General features: G+C 39.3%; 1 protein-coding gene across 2 annotated transcripts in view; it reads left to right on the top strand.

Moving 5' to 3' along the window:
* Positions 1 to 16,762, top strand: part of unkl (unk like zinc finger) — a 38,179-nt gene that overhangs the window by 14,021 nt on the left and 7,396 nt on the right. The window contains exons 3-11 of one of the 2 annotated variants that reach the window (XM_063012356.1): positions 4,585 to 4,761; positions 7,296 to 7,429; positions 7,544 to 7,679; positions 7,770 to 7,887; positions 8,860 to 8,944; positions 12,750 to 12,916; positions 13,414 to 13,602; positions 15,299 to 15,358; positions 15,966 to 16,143. In XM_063012356.1, coding sequence (XP_062868426.1) covers positions 4,585 to 4,761; positions 7,296 to 7,429; positions 7,544 to 7,679; positions 7,770 to 7,887; positions 8,860 to 8,944; positions 12,750 to 12,916; positions 13,414 to 13,602; positions 15,299 to 15,358; positions 15,966 to 16,143 — 1,244 coding nt within the window. The remainder of the gene's footprint in view (positions 1 to 4,584; positions 4,762 to 7,295; positions 7,430 to 7,543; positions 7,680 to 7,769; positions 7,888 to 8,859; positions 8,945 to 12,749; positions 12,917 to 13,413; positions 13,603 to 15,298; positions 15,359 to 15,965; positions 16,144 to 16,762) is intronic. The other variant, XM_063012364.1, reaches the window with a different exon arrangement.

The following is a 16,762-nucleotide window of genomic DNA, read 5'->3' as shown; positions in this document are numbered from 1 at the left end:
ACGCTGTGCTGTAGAGGGTTAATTGTCTTTTACAGGTGTTCAATTAATCACAGCACAATAAAGAGATATTGAATCTGACCCTATCATTTTTTATATTGATTTTTGTACACATGCCAATTTCTAAATAGCTGTTTTTTCATTTTTACAGCTACAATTTAGCATTTAGGGTACTAGACTTAAGTACTTAAGACTGAAGGTACTAGAAGGTTGTTGGTACAAGCCATGTTATAATTATTGGGCCCCTGAGCAAGGCCGATAAAACTTAATTGCTTTGATTGTATTCAGTCACAGTTGTAAGTTGCTTGGGATAAAAACACCTGCTAATGTGCTACCTGCTACCAGTGATTTTAGTTAAAGCATTAAACATTTGTCTTGATTACAGGTTGCAAATCATTACTGTCTGCTTTTACATCTGGATTTGGCCCCTTAGTATGTTAGAGATTATCGGTCATGATCACAAAAATCTGTAGGATCCATTATTTTACACTGCCAGCTTGTAGCTTTTAAGCAATTTGTATGTTTATGGCATAGAAACAACCTTTGTCCATCGTTTTCTGATTCATTGACTAATCATAGAGGGTTGATCATTGCCTTTCCAAAGTAAATGAAGTCAGTGCAGCAGATCTTGTTAATTTTCTATTCCAAGTAACAATTTGTATGAACCCTTTTGATGCTGATATACAAAACATACAATGTTCTATTCTCTTTTTATTTGACCTAACAGATGGGCAGGGTAAGAACGAGATACATGGTTTAAGTTTTAAGAAACGACTATAAATGCAGTAAGGTGTCTTAACAGCCATATCAGTGTTTATGACATTGAATAAAGCCTTAGTCTTGGTAGAGTTTGGAATGTAAACAACAAACAATGCAGGCAAACTGGTACAGCAGATAATATGTTCTTTCTTTTATCAATCTTGTACATGTAAAGAGTGTGCAGGCATAACATCATGCTACACAGCTTCTTACAGATACTACTAACCCCATTTTCAAAAAGTTTGGACGTTTTGTAAAACACAATAAAAATAATCTGTAATTTGTTAAATGTCTTGAATATTTAACTTACAAAAGATTTAAAATGTTTTACTGATCAACTTCATTATATATGTTTTAAAAAAAATATATATACATGTTTAGAATTTGATGCATTCAACACACTAAAAAGTTGGGACAGAGGAGTGTTTGCTCCTGTATTTCATCACTTTTTGTATTAATGAGACTTCGTGTAAATGTTTTGGAAACTCAGGGCACTAACTGTTTTGTCTTTGCAGTTTTGCACGTGCAAATTCTGTCCATTTTGCTGGGTTGAGACTTCAGTTGTTCCAACAACAGTGGTCGTTGTTGCCTGCTTATCCTCTTCATGCTGCACTATAGATTTTTGATAGGAGACAGATCTGGAGGCAGGCCAGTCAAGCATACTTGTCTGTGAAGCCACAACCAGCATCAAATTCTAAACATATTTTTTATTTTTTAAATACAATCATGGGGATCGATCAGTAAAAACATTGGACATCTTTTCTTTCTACTTCATTCAAGATGCAGGGGAATAAATAAACCACATTCTTCTTTTTACTGCATTTTCCGAAATGGCCTAATTTTTTAAATGTGGGTTGTATTTAATAAACCATGTTATTACAGGGTAAATTATTAACAAATCACATGGAGCAAGATAATCTGAGTCAGGGTTGCTTGCAAGCCTAGCAAAACAGTCTTTGTTATTAACAGTTCAGTTAATTGTGCATTACAATGTGCATAAGTTTTTTTCTTGTAGGGCAGTGGGTTTGTCAGTTTTGTTATATTTTTCTGCCGCACCAACAGTGCTGTTTGTGTCTGGATAGACTTTACATATCAGAGAGTGGTTGTTGTATAATCCTCATATAATTCTCAACAGGCTTGATCATCAGATTGATCAAAACAGCAAGATTCTTTATGGCATCTAACATTTTCAGCCATGACCCATTGCTTGATTTTGCATCATGATGTATCATGATTTTTTTTATGAAAGTGTCAGGTCTTAGAAGTGAATATCAGAAGAGAAATTGAAAACCATAATGTGAGCATAATGTATGGTTGTAGTACATGCACAGTGTCTTTGGCACAAATAGTATTTTTTACTGTTGAAAAGAGAAACAAAGTTGGAAGAGAAACAACGATAAAACCCTTCCCTCAAGCTTTCTAAAACAATTTTTTTAAATGAGATTTTACACATGCAAACCCAGTTCCAAAAAAGCTGGATCAGTAAATGCAAATAAAAGCAGAAAGCAGCCATTTCTGTTTTAAAGTAATGTTTTTTGAATTCTAAATAATAACAAAATTGGTAAAGGCTCCGTGACATGATTGGGTATCAAAGAAGTATTAATAAAAGGCTTAGTTGTTTAAGAGCATGTATAAATTGCTCACATTGGCTTTTCATTTTACATTATACTTGAACAATTGTTTTTAATTGTTTACAAGCCACAAAAAATATATTGTGTTATATGTTACTAGCCATTATATACAACCCCAAATCAGAAAAAGTTGGGACAGTATGGAAAATGCAAATAAAATAAAAACAGAGTTTCTTACATTTTCTTTGACTTTTATTTGATTGCAGACAGGATGAACCTGAGATATTTCATGTTTTATCTGCTCAACTTCGTTTCATTTATTAATAAACATTCCTGCATTTCAGGTCTGCAACACATTGCAAAAAAGTTGGGACAGGGGCAATTTAGGGCTAGTGATGAGGTGAAAAAACTAGATAATGATTCCAAACAGGAAAAATGCGACAACGATGACCCCGTACTGTTGCACATCTTACGACGTGTTTGCAGGAAGAATGGAACAAAATAAAAGCTGAAACACTAAATCACTTGGTCTCCTCGGTGCCAAAATGTATTTTAAGTGTGGTGAAAAGGAATGGCAACGTTACAAAGTGGTAAATGCTTTACTGTCTCAACTTTTATTGGAATGTGTTGCAGGCCTGAAATGCAGGAATGGATGTTTATTAATAAATGAAATGAAGTTGAGCAGATAAAACATGAAATATCTCCGGTTCATCCTGTCTGACATCAAATAAAAGTTTTCCATGCTGTCCTAACTTTTTCTGATTTGGGGTTGTATTTCGACTGTTTAAGGTAAATGCAAAATCAGAACTGATAATACAGAGATTGTTTGTGGTAAACTTTAATTTAATGGTACTGCACCAGTTAAACCTACCAGAAAATAAATGACAGTGACAGTGGTTATTGTGTTTACGTGTGCTTCAGTAATCTGATTATGGTAAACCTCTAAATTTACATGAGTTCCTCAGTAATCGGTTTGTCACTTCAGCAAATGAATAGGGCAACAAAGTATGCACTTAGTAACATGGAAATAAAAGATACTTACTTACACCAACTACTGTGTCTTTTAGCATCCAGTGTAGCATTGCGCTTGGTGTTTGTTTATTAGGATTTTAACGTCATGTTTTACACTTTGGTTACAATCATGACAGGAACGGTAGTTACTCATTACACAAGATTCATCAGTTCACAAGGTTATATCAAACACAGTCATGGACAATTTAGTATCTCCAATTCACCTCGCTTACATGTCTTTGGACTGTGGGAGGAAACCAGAGTACCCAGAGTAAATCCACACAAACACGGGGAGAACATGCAAACATGAACTCCACACAGCAGGAACCCGGACCGCCCCACCTGGGGATCGAACCCAGGACCTTCTTGCTGTGAGGTGACACTGCGCGCATTGCGTTTATAAACATGAAGGGGTAAAGGGAGTGATGGGTCTGGGAGTGATGCATCGCTTTATTAAAGCTAGTCGTCATCTTTAGGTTGAAACTTAGACAGATGGAAAAAGGGCAATACTCTGCTTAAAATGCAATTAAATACTAAAAAATGGGCCAAGTTACCATGATAACAGCAACTTGGCAGTGGTGGGGCTTGAATCAGCAAGCTTCAGATGAGTAGTCCAGTACCTAAACCACTGAGCTACCACTGCCCTACATTGCATTACAAAAGTGACTGGGCCTGTTATGTGTAGGGTTGCTGACCTTTTTCCTGGCTGGAGTGGACTTGATAAATTAATCACATATTTAACAATTTAGAAATTCATCATTGTTGCTTGGTAATGAATAACGAAAGTAGTTTCTATGCAGAACATGTTCATTGTGCACGTGCATTTTCTTACGTTTTACACTGGACATTTTTGGACATGGTTGTTTACTGGATAAATAAGCAAACTGAAAACTTTTGATGTGGTTTGTTTGTCTTCTTAGTATATTTTCATTTGTAACAGGGCAGTGATAGCTGTACTCAAACGCAGCTGCTAAATGCCAAAAATGTAAGGCCTTTTATCCAAAGTGACTTACAGTTGTGACTGAATACAGTTTAAGCAATAGAAGGTTAAGGGCTTTGCTCAGGGGCAGCACCTTGACAGTGGTGGGGCTTGAACCTTCTGATAACCGCAGTACCTTAACCGCTGACCCACCACTGCCCTCAATATACAATTGTTTTATTAGGTAAAATCTATAAATTATTATTTTTTGTCATTTACAGCAATTTTGATGAACACATTAATAATTTTGCTCTGTCATTTTTTCAGCTGCCCTTACTTGCATCGGACCACTGGTGATACAGAACGCAAGTACCACTTACGCTACTATAAGACTGGTACCTGCATCCATGAAACAGACGCCCGGGGGCACTGCGTAAAAAATGGCCTCCACTGCGCCTTCGCCCACGGCCCCCATGACCTCCGGCCACCAGTCTACGACATTAGGTAGGTGGAGTGACTTCTCTATCCGAAGATGTGTTACAACGCTAGAGGGAAGTGGTAGACTGTTGTTTAGTCTCAGAATCAGGAAGAGATTTGTGTTTGCTTTCACTTTAAAGTGTTGCAATGTTGAAATTCCTGTTTCTGTAGAAGCATGGGGTTTTCCACTAATACAAGGCAATGCTCTAATGGAAGAAAGGTTCAAATTTTTGTTGTGATTGATTGGTTTTGCTTTGTCAGTGACTGAAATTTGGAATTTATAACTGGTTTAAATAAAAAAAAATAGTATCTAAAAACAGTTGGATGAAATGATAAGACAAAGGTAAACAAAAAGCAATGCTGTGAAATAGTATTTGCCCTCTTACAGATTTTTTACACAATGTTTTTGAACCTCACACAAAGTGTAATATAAGACAAGGAGAACATGAGCAAACTACGGATGTCCCGAGCCAATCTCAAAGATCGGAATCGGGGCCGATCAAGGCATTTTTTAACTGATCGGTATCGGCTTTACTAAGGCCGATCCTAAGCCGATCCTTTGTTTTACATCAGCATGTCCGCTGTGTAGAAATACTTTAAATTGGAAAGTGAAACAAGTCCAACAGTGAAGTGTAATGTCTGCAATGCGAGCGTTTCACGAGGCGGTAGTAGCAGAGCTGCGTTCATTACTGTAGAATTTTACTATTTATATGGTGTGTCGAGGATCACTCCGGTTTACAAAACAATAACTTTTAATCCCAGTATAAAAACTTCAGGACCATAACATACAGCTTTTTACGAGTTTACGTGTTACAAGACTGAACGACATCTCAGTATCAAGCTCTCTGATCGGCTCAGTTATGTAACCGAGCGTCGTAGTGATGCACTCGCTTAATTAAGCAATAGAACACGAGAGAGAGTGTGCACGAGCTGAAGGCGAGTGCCGTAGATCATCACAGCCGTGATGTTATTCGCGATAACACACGACCTCAAGTGTTCTATTGCTTTTATACAACAGTTTTTACAAAATAAAGAAAGAAAATAAATCAAAGAAGCCCTGAATTTCATAATAAATATGCTTTAATATTGACAATACCTTCCGCCAAAAAGTAGTTCCGCAACGAATATAAAGTTTAACACTACAAAGCAGACATCCCAAGTTGCAAAAACTCATTTCAGGAAGGTAAGAACAAGAAGAAGAAAAAGGCAAGAACCTCCGAAGGGAAAAAAGAAATAAAAAACCTCTCGCACACACCAAAGGATATATGGGTGATAACAGAACTTTTATGAGCTGCTAACTGGGCTATTAAGCTAACTGTTCGCGTTACAAGCATATTAATGTTCCCTACATAGTGCACTAGATTGTGAATTAGACAATTGGTTATGTTCCCTACACAGTGCACTAGATTGTGTATCAGATAACGGATTTAAAACGCGATCGGAAAAAAGTCTGTGTTGTGCGCGTTTGTGTGCATGAAGCTTGTCGTCAATGGCAACGCATCAGCGGCGTAATACAGTTATGGTGTGAAAAGACTGTGCTGTTATCACGAATATCAGCACGGTTAGAACGCTTCTCAACCAATCAGATTGTAAGGTCGGAACTAACTGTTGTATAATAAAGAAATAAATACACGGTATATTCACAAATTGTCGGGAGTCATCGCGTTAGCCAAGCACTCTATTCCATGCACTATGGAAGCCCCAAAGGGTCAAAACACACTCACTTCGCGTAGAAACGTTCATCAAACCATTGTCACAATACAACCACAGAAAAGTTTGTTACAGTTACAACACGGCAGGCAATTTTTTTCCTACAGCACTGCAGAGCTATTCAGTTGTTAAACATATACATTGGATTAATTTGAATAACTGTAATGTACTTGACGTGTGCACTGTGTGAACAGTATTATCTAGTTCTTATTTAGACAATATCTAGAAAATACAAGTATCGGTTTGAGACTCGGTATCGGATCGGGATCAAAATTAAAGATCGGGATCGGGAACAAAAAAACGTGATCGGGACATCCCTAGAGCAAACAAATCATGATCATTTTGAATTAATGTTTTTTTTAGAAATTTTAGAAATTTAAGCAAGACAAAAAGTAATGTAGTACTTAACACTTTATTGCCAAAAGTATGTTGGCTATTCTTTTTCAAAACAAAGACCATTGGTATGGATCCCCCCTTAACAGCCTCCACTCTTCCAGGAAGGTCTTCCACAGGATTTTGAAGTGTGTGTGGAAATTTGTGCCCATTTAGCCAAAAAAGAGCGTTTAACTCATTTCTAATGTAAACACATGACTACAGGTTACTGTTTTTCCCCTGGATTTAACTGTCACTGACCAAATGGTGAACAAACAGCATTCTGTGGGATTGCAGAATTGAGTAACAGAAAGCATAAGGATGTAGATATGCGGGCTTGCAGTTGCCTAGCAACTGGAATGTGGAAATCAGAAGTCACTGCTGCGTTCTTGTTTGAAGCCTCTCGTGGAGAGCTCAGAGTTGCTGGTTCTGAATGCATGTGTTTGAGCTGATCTGACTCAGATAATCCTCTATTACAGAGAGATCCAAGCACAAGAAGCTTTACAGAACGGCCAGTTAGGCTCTGGAGAGGGAATCCCGGACCTGCAGCCAGGAGTTTTAGCCAGCCAGGCCATGATCGAAAAAACTCTTATTGAGGATCCACGATGGCAGGGTGAGACTCATCAAAACATGTATCTTAAACACAGGCTCAGACAAATAATGTGTGTAAGTGGGAACAAAACTTATCAACACTGTGTTCATGGCTTTTGTGCTTTTTTTTTTGCAGACACAAATTTTGTTTTGGCCAACTATAAAACAGAGCAATGCACCAAGCCCCCTCGTCTATGCAGACAAGGCTACGCCTGTCCTCATTACCATAACAGTCGAGATAGAAGAAGAAATCCACGCAAGTTTAAATACAGGTAGGAGTGTAAAGTGCCGCTACATGTAAGTGGTATTACATGTAATATTACATTTTATTTGAAGGATGTTTTTCCTCTGGTTTCTGACAGGTCAACGCCGTGTCCGAGTGTAAAACACGGTGATGAATGGGGAGAGCCATCCAAGTGTGAAAGTGGAGACACTTGTCAGTATTGCCACTCACGCACTGAGCAGCAGTTTCACCCAGAGGTGAGGGAAAGTAGTGTGATTAAGTAATCGTTTTATGTTTTATTTTATAAAATGTTTCAGACTTTTTAATGATGCTTGTTTAATAGATGAGGCCAGTAATTAATAGTAAGTTACAAAAGTATGTGCTAAGATGAAGAAGAAGAATGCAGTTATTTGTCATTTCTTCCTGGAGGAAACCCATACAGACACGGGGAGAACATGCAAACTCCACACAGAAAGGACCCGGACCACCCCGCCTGGGGATTTTTATACACCAAGCATTTTTCATGTCTTCATAGACCTTGCATTTTGCACAGTGTCACAGTCATGCTAGAACAGGATCTGTTGGAGGCATTTCATTTTCTTTATATAAATGATTTATTGCACCTCTAAGCAGTTGTTTTCACTAAAACACATCAGTTCAAAAATTTGAAAGGGCTGTCTCGATACTTTTGTATGAATGTAATGTATTGCATGAAATGGAATACTTTCATTTTCATTTATAATTAGCACATTGTAAAAAATATTGATTTAGAGTAAACAAAGCCAACAATCATAAACTGCAGAGCTTTGGTAAAAACGTTAAACAGTAGACCTAAATGTGTAACTGGGTGCTATGGGAGAGTTAGGCATACTACAGTGGCAGGGGCAGTGGTAGCTCAGTGGTTAAGGTATTGGACTTCTAATCATAAGATTACCGGTTTAAGCCCCACCATTGCCAAGTTGCCACTATTGGGCCCCTGAGTAAGGCCATTACCCCCTAATTGCTCAATTTGTATTGAGTGTTCATTGTAAGTCGCTTTAAATAAAAACATTTTCTAAATGCCACAAATGGAAACGTAAAACCACAAGTAGCTGCAAATCAACTATCTGCTAGGAATGTTATAAGGTGAGGGGTCAGACGATTTAGTGACAGGTTGCTTTATCTTGTTGGACAGACTTTATAACGTTTACCACTTAATGTTCTAATTCTGGTCCATGTTTGCTTTGCAGATCTACAAGTCTACGAAATGCAATGACATGAAGCAAACTGGATACTGTCCGAGGGGGCCATTCTGTGCTTTTGCACATGTAGAAAGTAAGTGTTGTGGGGGGAAATGACATTACTTGAAAAGTAATACTTAAAACTTTAAGGTGATTAAATTACAAACACAACTGCACAGAAAAGCTACATTAAAAGCATGTATCACTTATAGAATTGTTTTAACAGTCAGCATTTTAATGTATGAGATTTCAGGCACATTGAGGAAGTCGTAATTGCCAATTTATTTATTGTTTATTAATGTCTAAAACTTAATACATCTTTATTGTAGGCTATTAAGAACGGATTCTAAAACTATTTCAACCTTCTTGATATCTTACACTAGTGGGATGTATTCTTCTTAAACAGTGCTTTGAAATCCCACCACACACCATTTAAGACTTGAATTAGAGCCCTTTAAGAACAATCGATGCTGTATTACATATTATTAGTACTTTGATTTTAATATATATTCTTACAGGTTTAACCTTGGTAGACTTAACTGGACCTTGGTAGACCTTAGTAGACCTTAGTGGACCTTGGTAGACCTTAGTGGACCTTGGTAGACCTTAGTGGACCTTGGTAGACCTTAGTGGACAGAGAAAGTATATTCATTGATAATTACCAGCTATTTTAATAGCCTAAAGATGGAGACGAATGATCTGCTTTGGCAGCCCCTAATGGGAAAGAAGAAAAAGGTTTAAATGAATATTAATATTCTCTGTACAGATGTCTATACTGAACTTCAGTACTTGGTGGAACATCCTTTTGTCTTGATAACACTTATTGAAATCACTTTTTAGAGGTTAACAAGCTTCTGGCACCTCTCTTGTGGAATCTTCACCATTCTTATTTTAGTCTGCAACTGCTTTTTTTTTTTTTAAATTTTAACACAAATTTGCATTGGAATTAAACCTGGAAAATGAGAAGGCCACTCCAGGATATTTGAGGACTGATTACTTAACCAAGCTTTGGTTGACTTGGAAGTGTGCCTTTCCTATATTCCTATAATCACCAACATTCGATTTCCCCACAGAGGTCATTACGTTCCTCCTCAAATTCCTCGGTATTTACCATGCTTGACTATGGGGACAGAATTCTTCTGTTTATGAGCCTCTCCTTTCTTGTACCAGGCAAACCTCTGATCCATATGGCCAAACAGTACCAGTTTTGTTTAATCACTCCATAGAACTGTGTCCCAGAACTCTACATTTCAGCCTTAGTTTAGTGATCATCTTATAGTTGTCATAATATATATATATATATATATATATATATATATATATATATACAGTGTATCACAAAAGTGAGTACACCCCTCACATTTCTGCAAATATTTCATTATATCTTTTCATGGGACAACACTATAGACATGAAACTTGGATATAACTTAGAGTAGTCAGTGTACAACTTGTATAGCAGTGTAGATTTACTGTCTTCTGAAAATAACTCAACACACAGCCATTAATGTCTAAATAGCTGGCAACATAAGTGAGTACACCCCACAGTGAACATGTCCAAATTGTGCCCAAATGTGTCGTTGTCCCTCCCTGGTGTCATGTGTCAAGGTCCCAGGTGTAAATGGGGAGCAGGGCTGTTAAATTTGGTGTTTTGGGTACAATTCTCTCATACTGGCCACTGGATATTCAACATGGCACCTCATGGCAAAGAACTCGCTGAGGATGTGAGAAATAGAATTGTTGCTCTCCACAAAGATGGCCTGGGCTATAAGAAGATTGCTAACACCCTGAAACTGAGCTACAGCATGGTGGCCGAGGTCATACAGCGGTTTTCCAGGACAGGTTCCACTCGGAACAGGCTTCGCCAGGGTCGACCATAGAAGTTGAGTCCACGTGTTCGGCGTCATATCCAGAGGTTGGCTTTAAAAAATAGACACATGAGTGCTGCCAGCATTGCTGCAGAGGTTGAAGACGTGGGAGGTCAGCCTGTCAGTGCTCAGACCATACGCCGCACACTGCATCAACTCGGTCTGCATGGTCGTCATCCCAGAAGGAAGCTGACGCACAAGAAAGCCCGCAAACAGTTTGCTGAAGACAAGCAGTCCAAGAACATGGATTACTGGAATGCCCTGTGGTCTGACGAGACCAAGATAAACTTGTTTGGCTCAGATGGTGTCCAGCATGTGTGGCGGCGCCCTGGTGAGAAGTACCAAGACGACTGTATCTTGCCTACAGTCAAGCATGGTGGTGGTAGCATCATGGTCTTGGGCTGCATGAGTGTTGCTGGCACTGGGGAGCTGCAGTTCATTGAGGGAAACATGAATTCCAACATGTACTGTGACATTCTAAAACAGAGCATGATCCCCTCCCTTCGAAAACTGGGCCTCATGGCAGTTTTCCAACAGGATAACGACCCCAAACACAACCTCCAAGATGACAACTGCCTTGCTGAGGAAGCTGAAGGTAAAGGTGATGGACTAAACCCAATTGAGCACCTGTGGCGCATCCTCAAGTGGAAGGTGGAGGAGTTCAAGGTGTCGAACATCCACCAGCTCCGTGATGTCATCATGGAGGAGTGGAAGAGGATTCCAGTAGCAACCTGTGCAGCTCTGGTGAATTCCATGCCCAGGAGGGTTAAGGCAGTGCTGGAAAATAATGGTGGTCACACAAAATATTGACACTTTGGGCACAATTTGGACATGTTCACTGTGGGGTGTACTCACTTATGTTGCCAGCTATTTAGACATTAATGGCTGTGTGTTGAGTTATTTTCAGAAGACAGTAAATCTACACTGCTATACAAGTTGTACACTGACTACTCTAAGTTATATCCAAGTTTTATTTCTATAGTGTTGTCCCATGAAAAGATATAATAAAATATTTGCAGAAATGTGAGGGGTGTACTTACTTTTGTGATATATATATATATATATATATATATATATATATATATATATATATATATATATATATATATATATATATATATATACACACTGATCAGCCATAACATTAAAACCACCTCCTTGTTTTTACACTCACTGTTTATTTTATCAGCTCCACTTACCATGTAGGAGCACTTTGTAGTTCTACAATTACTGACTGTAGTCCATCTGTTTCTCTACATACTTTTTAACCTGCTTTCACCCTGTTCTTCAATGGTCAGGACCCCCACAGAGCAGGTTTTATTTGGGTGGTGAATCATTCTCAGCACTGCAGTGACACTGACTTGGTGGTGGTGTGTTAGTGTGTGTTGTGCTGGTATGAGTGGATCAGACACAGCAGCGCTGCTGGAGTTTTTAAATACCATGTCCACTCATCGTCCACTCTATTAGACACTCCTACCAAGTTGGTCCACCTTGTAGATGTAAAGTCAGAGACGATCACTCATCTATTGCTGCTGTTTGAGTTGGTCATTTTCTAGACCTTCATCAGTGGTCACAGGACGCTGCCCACAAGGCGCTGTTGGCTGGATATTTTTAGTTGGTGGACTATTCTCAGTCCAGCAGTGACATTGAGGTGTTTAAAAACTCCAGCAGCACTGCTGTGTCTGATCCACTCATACCAGCACAACACACACTAAAACACCACCACCATGTCAGTGTCACTGCAATGCTGAGAATGATCCACCACCCAAATAATACCTACTCTGTAGTGGTCCTGTGGGGGTCCTGACCATTAAAGAACAGCATGAAATGGTGCTAACAAAGCATGCAGAGAAACAGATGGACTACAGTCAGTTATTGTAGAACTACAAAGTGCTTCTACATGGTAAGTGGAGCTGATAAAATGGACAGTGAGTGTAGAAACAAGGAGGTGGTTTTAATGTTATGGCTGATCGGTATGTATGTATGTATGGTATGTATGTATGTAATTACTAAATAAGATTGTGTGTCCTTCAGGAATTCCTTCTACAGAGGAGACCATGAGCACACTGCTAACAGCAATGCAGTCAAGCACCCAGGCTAAGCTAGCCTCTCACCAGTTTTCCGAGTGTCTCGGCAGTGATTGGAGCAACAACACAAGTTCCATAATCAGCGGCATGACCAACAATGGCCAAACAACAAGCGTATGTGTTTGCCAATCTGCACACACACCCACAGTTACAGTGCTGAGGGGAAAAGAGACGTGTTTCAACATTGTGTCAACACAGCTGATGGAATGTTTCCCTTACATGGATTAAGCCTAGTCTTAGACTAAATGTACCATAATAATAATGTAATAATGTGAATTTGCAAAGCTATGTCAAGAATTAGGACTAATCCTGGTCTGGGAACCTGTCAGCAGGTTAATTATTACAACTGCACCAAATCAGTCCATAAATTGTCTTCCTGTTGATTTGACTGCTTTTTATGTTCTGTTACGTTTCTGTTGGCTTTATTTCTAGTTTATTTTGTTTGTTGCAGTCTGTGTTTAAAACAGAAGACTTGCTTAAATTGGGATCAGGTGACTCGACCCACCTCAAATGCTCCCTTAAATTTACCAAATAAAAAAAGCTGTATAATGGGGCTATTTGCCACCTCTAAAAAGGCCTGCATTAAGCTCCTTTGTGCTTTTCTCCTTCAGGTGTCATGCTCTAATAGTCCAACTGTAACACCCAGCTCAGGAAGCACCAGTTCATTGTCCCCAATTGGACCTCTCGGCAGGCCCAAAAGCTTTACTAATGGTAGCTTATGTTCAGAGTCCACCACGTCCAGTGTTTCTTCTCCGACGTCTAACTATCCCAAAGCTCCGGGCTTTGAGCGGGAGGACCAGGTATTTCACGAATCGCTTCTCTTTTCGGTCTCTGAAAGGGCCTCCAAAACTGCAGACATGCCTGTGTAGGGCATGATGCACACAGCAAGCCTCTCTGTTTTTCTTTTTTCTTTGGTTACGTGGTAGTTTTTTAATTTCTGTTTATGCTAAGAGTAATTATTAAAATCAGAAGACACTTGTTTTGTTTAAGGTTTTATTCTTTTGTTTTTTTTTTACTAATATACTAATCATGCATTTTTAACACCACATAACTGATTAAAAACATTCCTGATATTTAAAGCACCCTTGAACTAGTCAGCTTTTAAAGTAATTTTAAAGAAATTATATAGTGTTAAAATCAAGCGTTTAACTCCAGAAAGGTTTCACCCATTATGTGCTAAACCTTGTTAAAAGTGAACAGCGAATACACTGATCAGCCATAACATTAAAACCACCTCCTTGTTTCTACACTCACTGTCCATTTTATCAGCTCCACTTACCATATAGAAGCACTTTGTAGTTCTACAATTAATGACTGTAGTCCATCTGTTTCTCTACATTAGCCTGTTCATCAATGGTCAGGACCACCACAGAGTAGGTATTATTTAGGTGGTTTGTCATTCTTAGCACTGCAGTGACACTGACGTGGTGGTGTGTTAGTGTGTGTTGTGCTGGTTTGAGTGGATCAGACACAGCAGCGCTGCTGGAGTTTGTAAATACCATGTCCACTCACCGTCCACTCTGTTAGACACTCCTACCTTTTTGGTCCACCTTGTAGATGTAAAGTCAGAGACGATCGCTCATCTATTGTTGCTGTTTGAATTGGTCATCTTCTAGACCTTCATCAGTGGTCACAGGACGCTGCCCACGGGGCTCTGTTGGCTGGATATATTTTTGGTTGGTGGACTATTCTCAGTCCAGCAGTGACATTGAGGTGTTTAAAAACTCCAGCAGCACTGCTGTGTCTGATCCACTTATACCAGCACAACACACACTAACACACCACCACCATGTCAGTGTCACTACAGTGCTGAGAATGATCCACCATCTAAATAAAACCTACTCTGTAGTGGTCCTGGGAGAGTCCTGACCATTGATGGTAAGTGGAGCTAATTAAATGGACAGTATATGTAGGAACAAGGAGGTGGTTTTAATGTTATGGCTGATTGTTGCAGACAACACAAAAGGTAGTATGATTTAGCAGCTTCGCTGTTTTACAGCTGCCAGCTTACGACAGGTATTGTTTACTGTCACATGAGCAAATTCATGTCGTGTTCGAACCCAGAGCCTGTTTTCTAAATAATGTGTAACAGTGTCATCTGTGGTGCTTATATTGGACATGCTGGTAAATTTAGTTGTGTGTGGTTTAGGATTCAGCATGTTATCATTTTTCTATTGTTACAAAGAGCTTTGCATTAACAAGCCACTAGATTCAATTCTATTCCACCTTAAATCCAGATCATCATACATGTTTCATGCAAGACAAGTTGAAATCAGCTGTCTAAAAGCTGTTCACCATTAAACTGTATTTTAAAAATCCCAAATAAATAAATAAAACTTAAGGGGTGCTTAAGGGGTACATAAAGCAAATATGACTACATGTCAGCAACACCTGCCAGATGTGATCCTAACCACTGCACAATATGTTTGTTTAAAGGACTTTTTTTATATAACTTATCCTGCACTTGAGCTCATTAGATCTGATGTCTGATTTTAGGCCAAGAACCATAAAGGACAGCCCGGAGATCATCAAAAGTTTATGGACCAAGAGAAGCAGGTAATTTGTGCTATTCAGCAGACATTTTTTAAATCCAAAGTTACAATTATGACTGAATACAATTTTAAGCAATTGAGGGTTAAGGGCTTTGCTTAGGGGCTCAACAGTGGCAACTTGGCGCTGGTGGGGCTTGAACCGGCAGCCTTCTAATTACTAGTCCAGTACCTTAACCACTGAGCTACCGCCACGCTGAAAGGACTTAAGAGGCAGCTAAGTACATTTTGCAGGCAGCACAGTGGCTAGGTGGGTAGCACTGCCACCTCACAGCAAGAAGGTCCTGGGTTCGATTCCAAGGTGGTGCGGTCTGGGTCCTTTCTGTGTGGAGTTTGCATGTTCTCCCCGTGTCTGCGTAGGTTTCCTCTGGGAGCTCTGATTTCCTCCCACAGTCTAAAAACTGAATTGGAGATACTAAATTGTCCATGACTGTGTTTGACATTAAGCAGTGTAAGCAGTAATTACCTGTCCTGTTATTAATGTAACCAAAGTGTGTAAAACATGACGATAAAATCCTAATAAATCAATAATGCTAGCCTCTCCTAATGTTCATCTAGCACGAGCAGGAATACACACATACATTAAATGTGTTTTTGTATGTTTTTGTTTACAGAGCCACAGCAGCATTTTTTCTGTAGTGAATCCACTGGCCTCCAGCATAACATCAAGCATCACGTCCAGCTTGGCTTCCAGCATCGGCTCTGATAGCTCCTCCCCCACAACCTTATCAACCATGAATGCAAAAGCCACCCCTTTCTATCCTGGGAGCAATACGGTCGAGTCAGTAATAGGTATGTGGTAATCCAGTTTATAAACCATCTTTAAAACGTACAGCAAAAGTACTAAACAGAACCGCAACTAGAGGGTGCATTAGATGCATCAGTAAATATATACAGCAGGTTTTAGGGACTTGTTTACACTTGTAATGCTTTTTGAAATTCACTACACTTAGTGTTTTAGGGTTAACTTTGTCTTTAGGGTTTTATTTAACAACAACAATAATAATAATACTGCTTTTCAAATCGTGCCGCCTGCTTTTCAGTGGCTCGGTGGGTAGCTCTTTCACCTCACAGCAGGAAGCTCCTGGGTTCGATTCGCAGGTGGAGCAGTCTGGGTTCTTTCTGTGTGAAGTTTGCATGTTCTCCCTGTGTCTGTGTGGGGTTTTCTCTGGGTGTTCCGGTTTCCTCCCACAGTCCAAAGACATGCAGTCAGGTTAACTGATGATACTAAAGTCTCCCTAGTTTTCTGCCCTTCGCACAGTGAATTATACCCACCGCAATCCCTGAATAGGATAAAGCGGTGGTAAAACAGACAATGAATGAATGAATTCTTTTCAAATCCAAAGGCCAAAAGCTCCATAGCTGATATGCTCACCCTAACAATGTGTTGCATAATAATATTAGGGTAATT

This window comes from Trichomycterus rosablanca, chromosome 2 (assembly GCF_030014385.1).
Source record: "Trichomycterus rosablanca isolate fTriRos1 chromosome 2, fTriRos1.hap1, whole genome shotgun sequence".
In the NCBI taxonomy this organism is placed as follows: domain Eukaryota; kingdom Metazoa; phylum Chordata; class Actinopteri; order Siluriformes; family Trichomycteridae; genus Trichomycterus; species Trichomycterus rosablanca.
The sequence above is the reverse complement of the archived record's forward strand: the minus strand, read 5'-3'. Positions and strand labels throughout refer to the sequence as shown.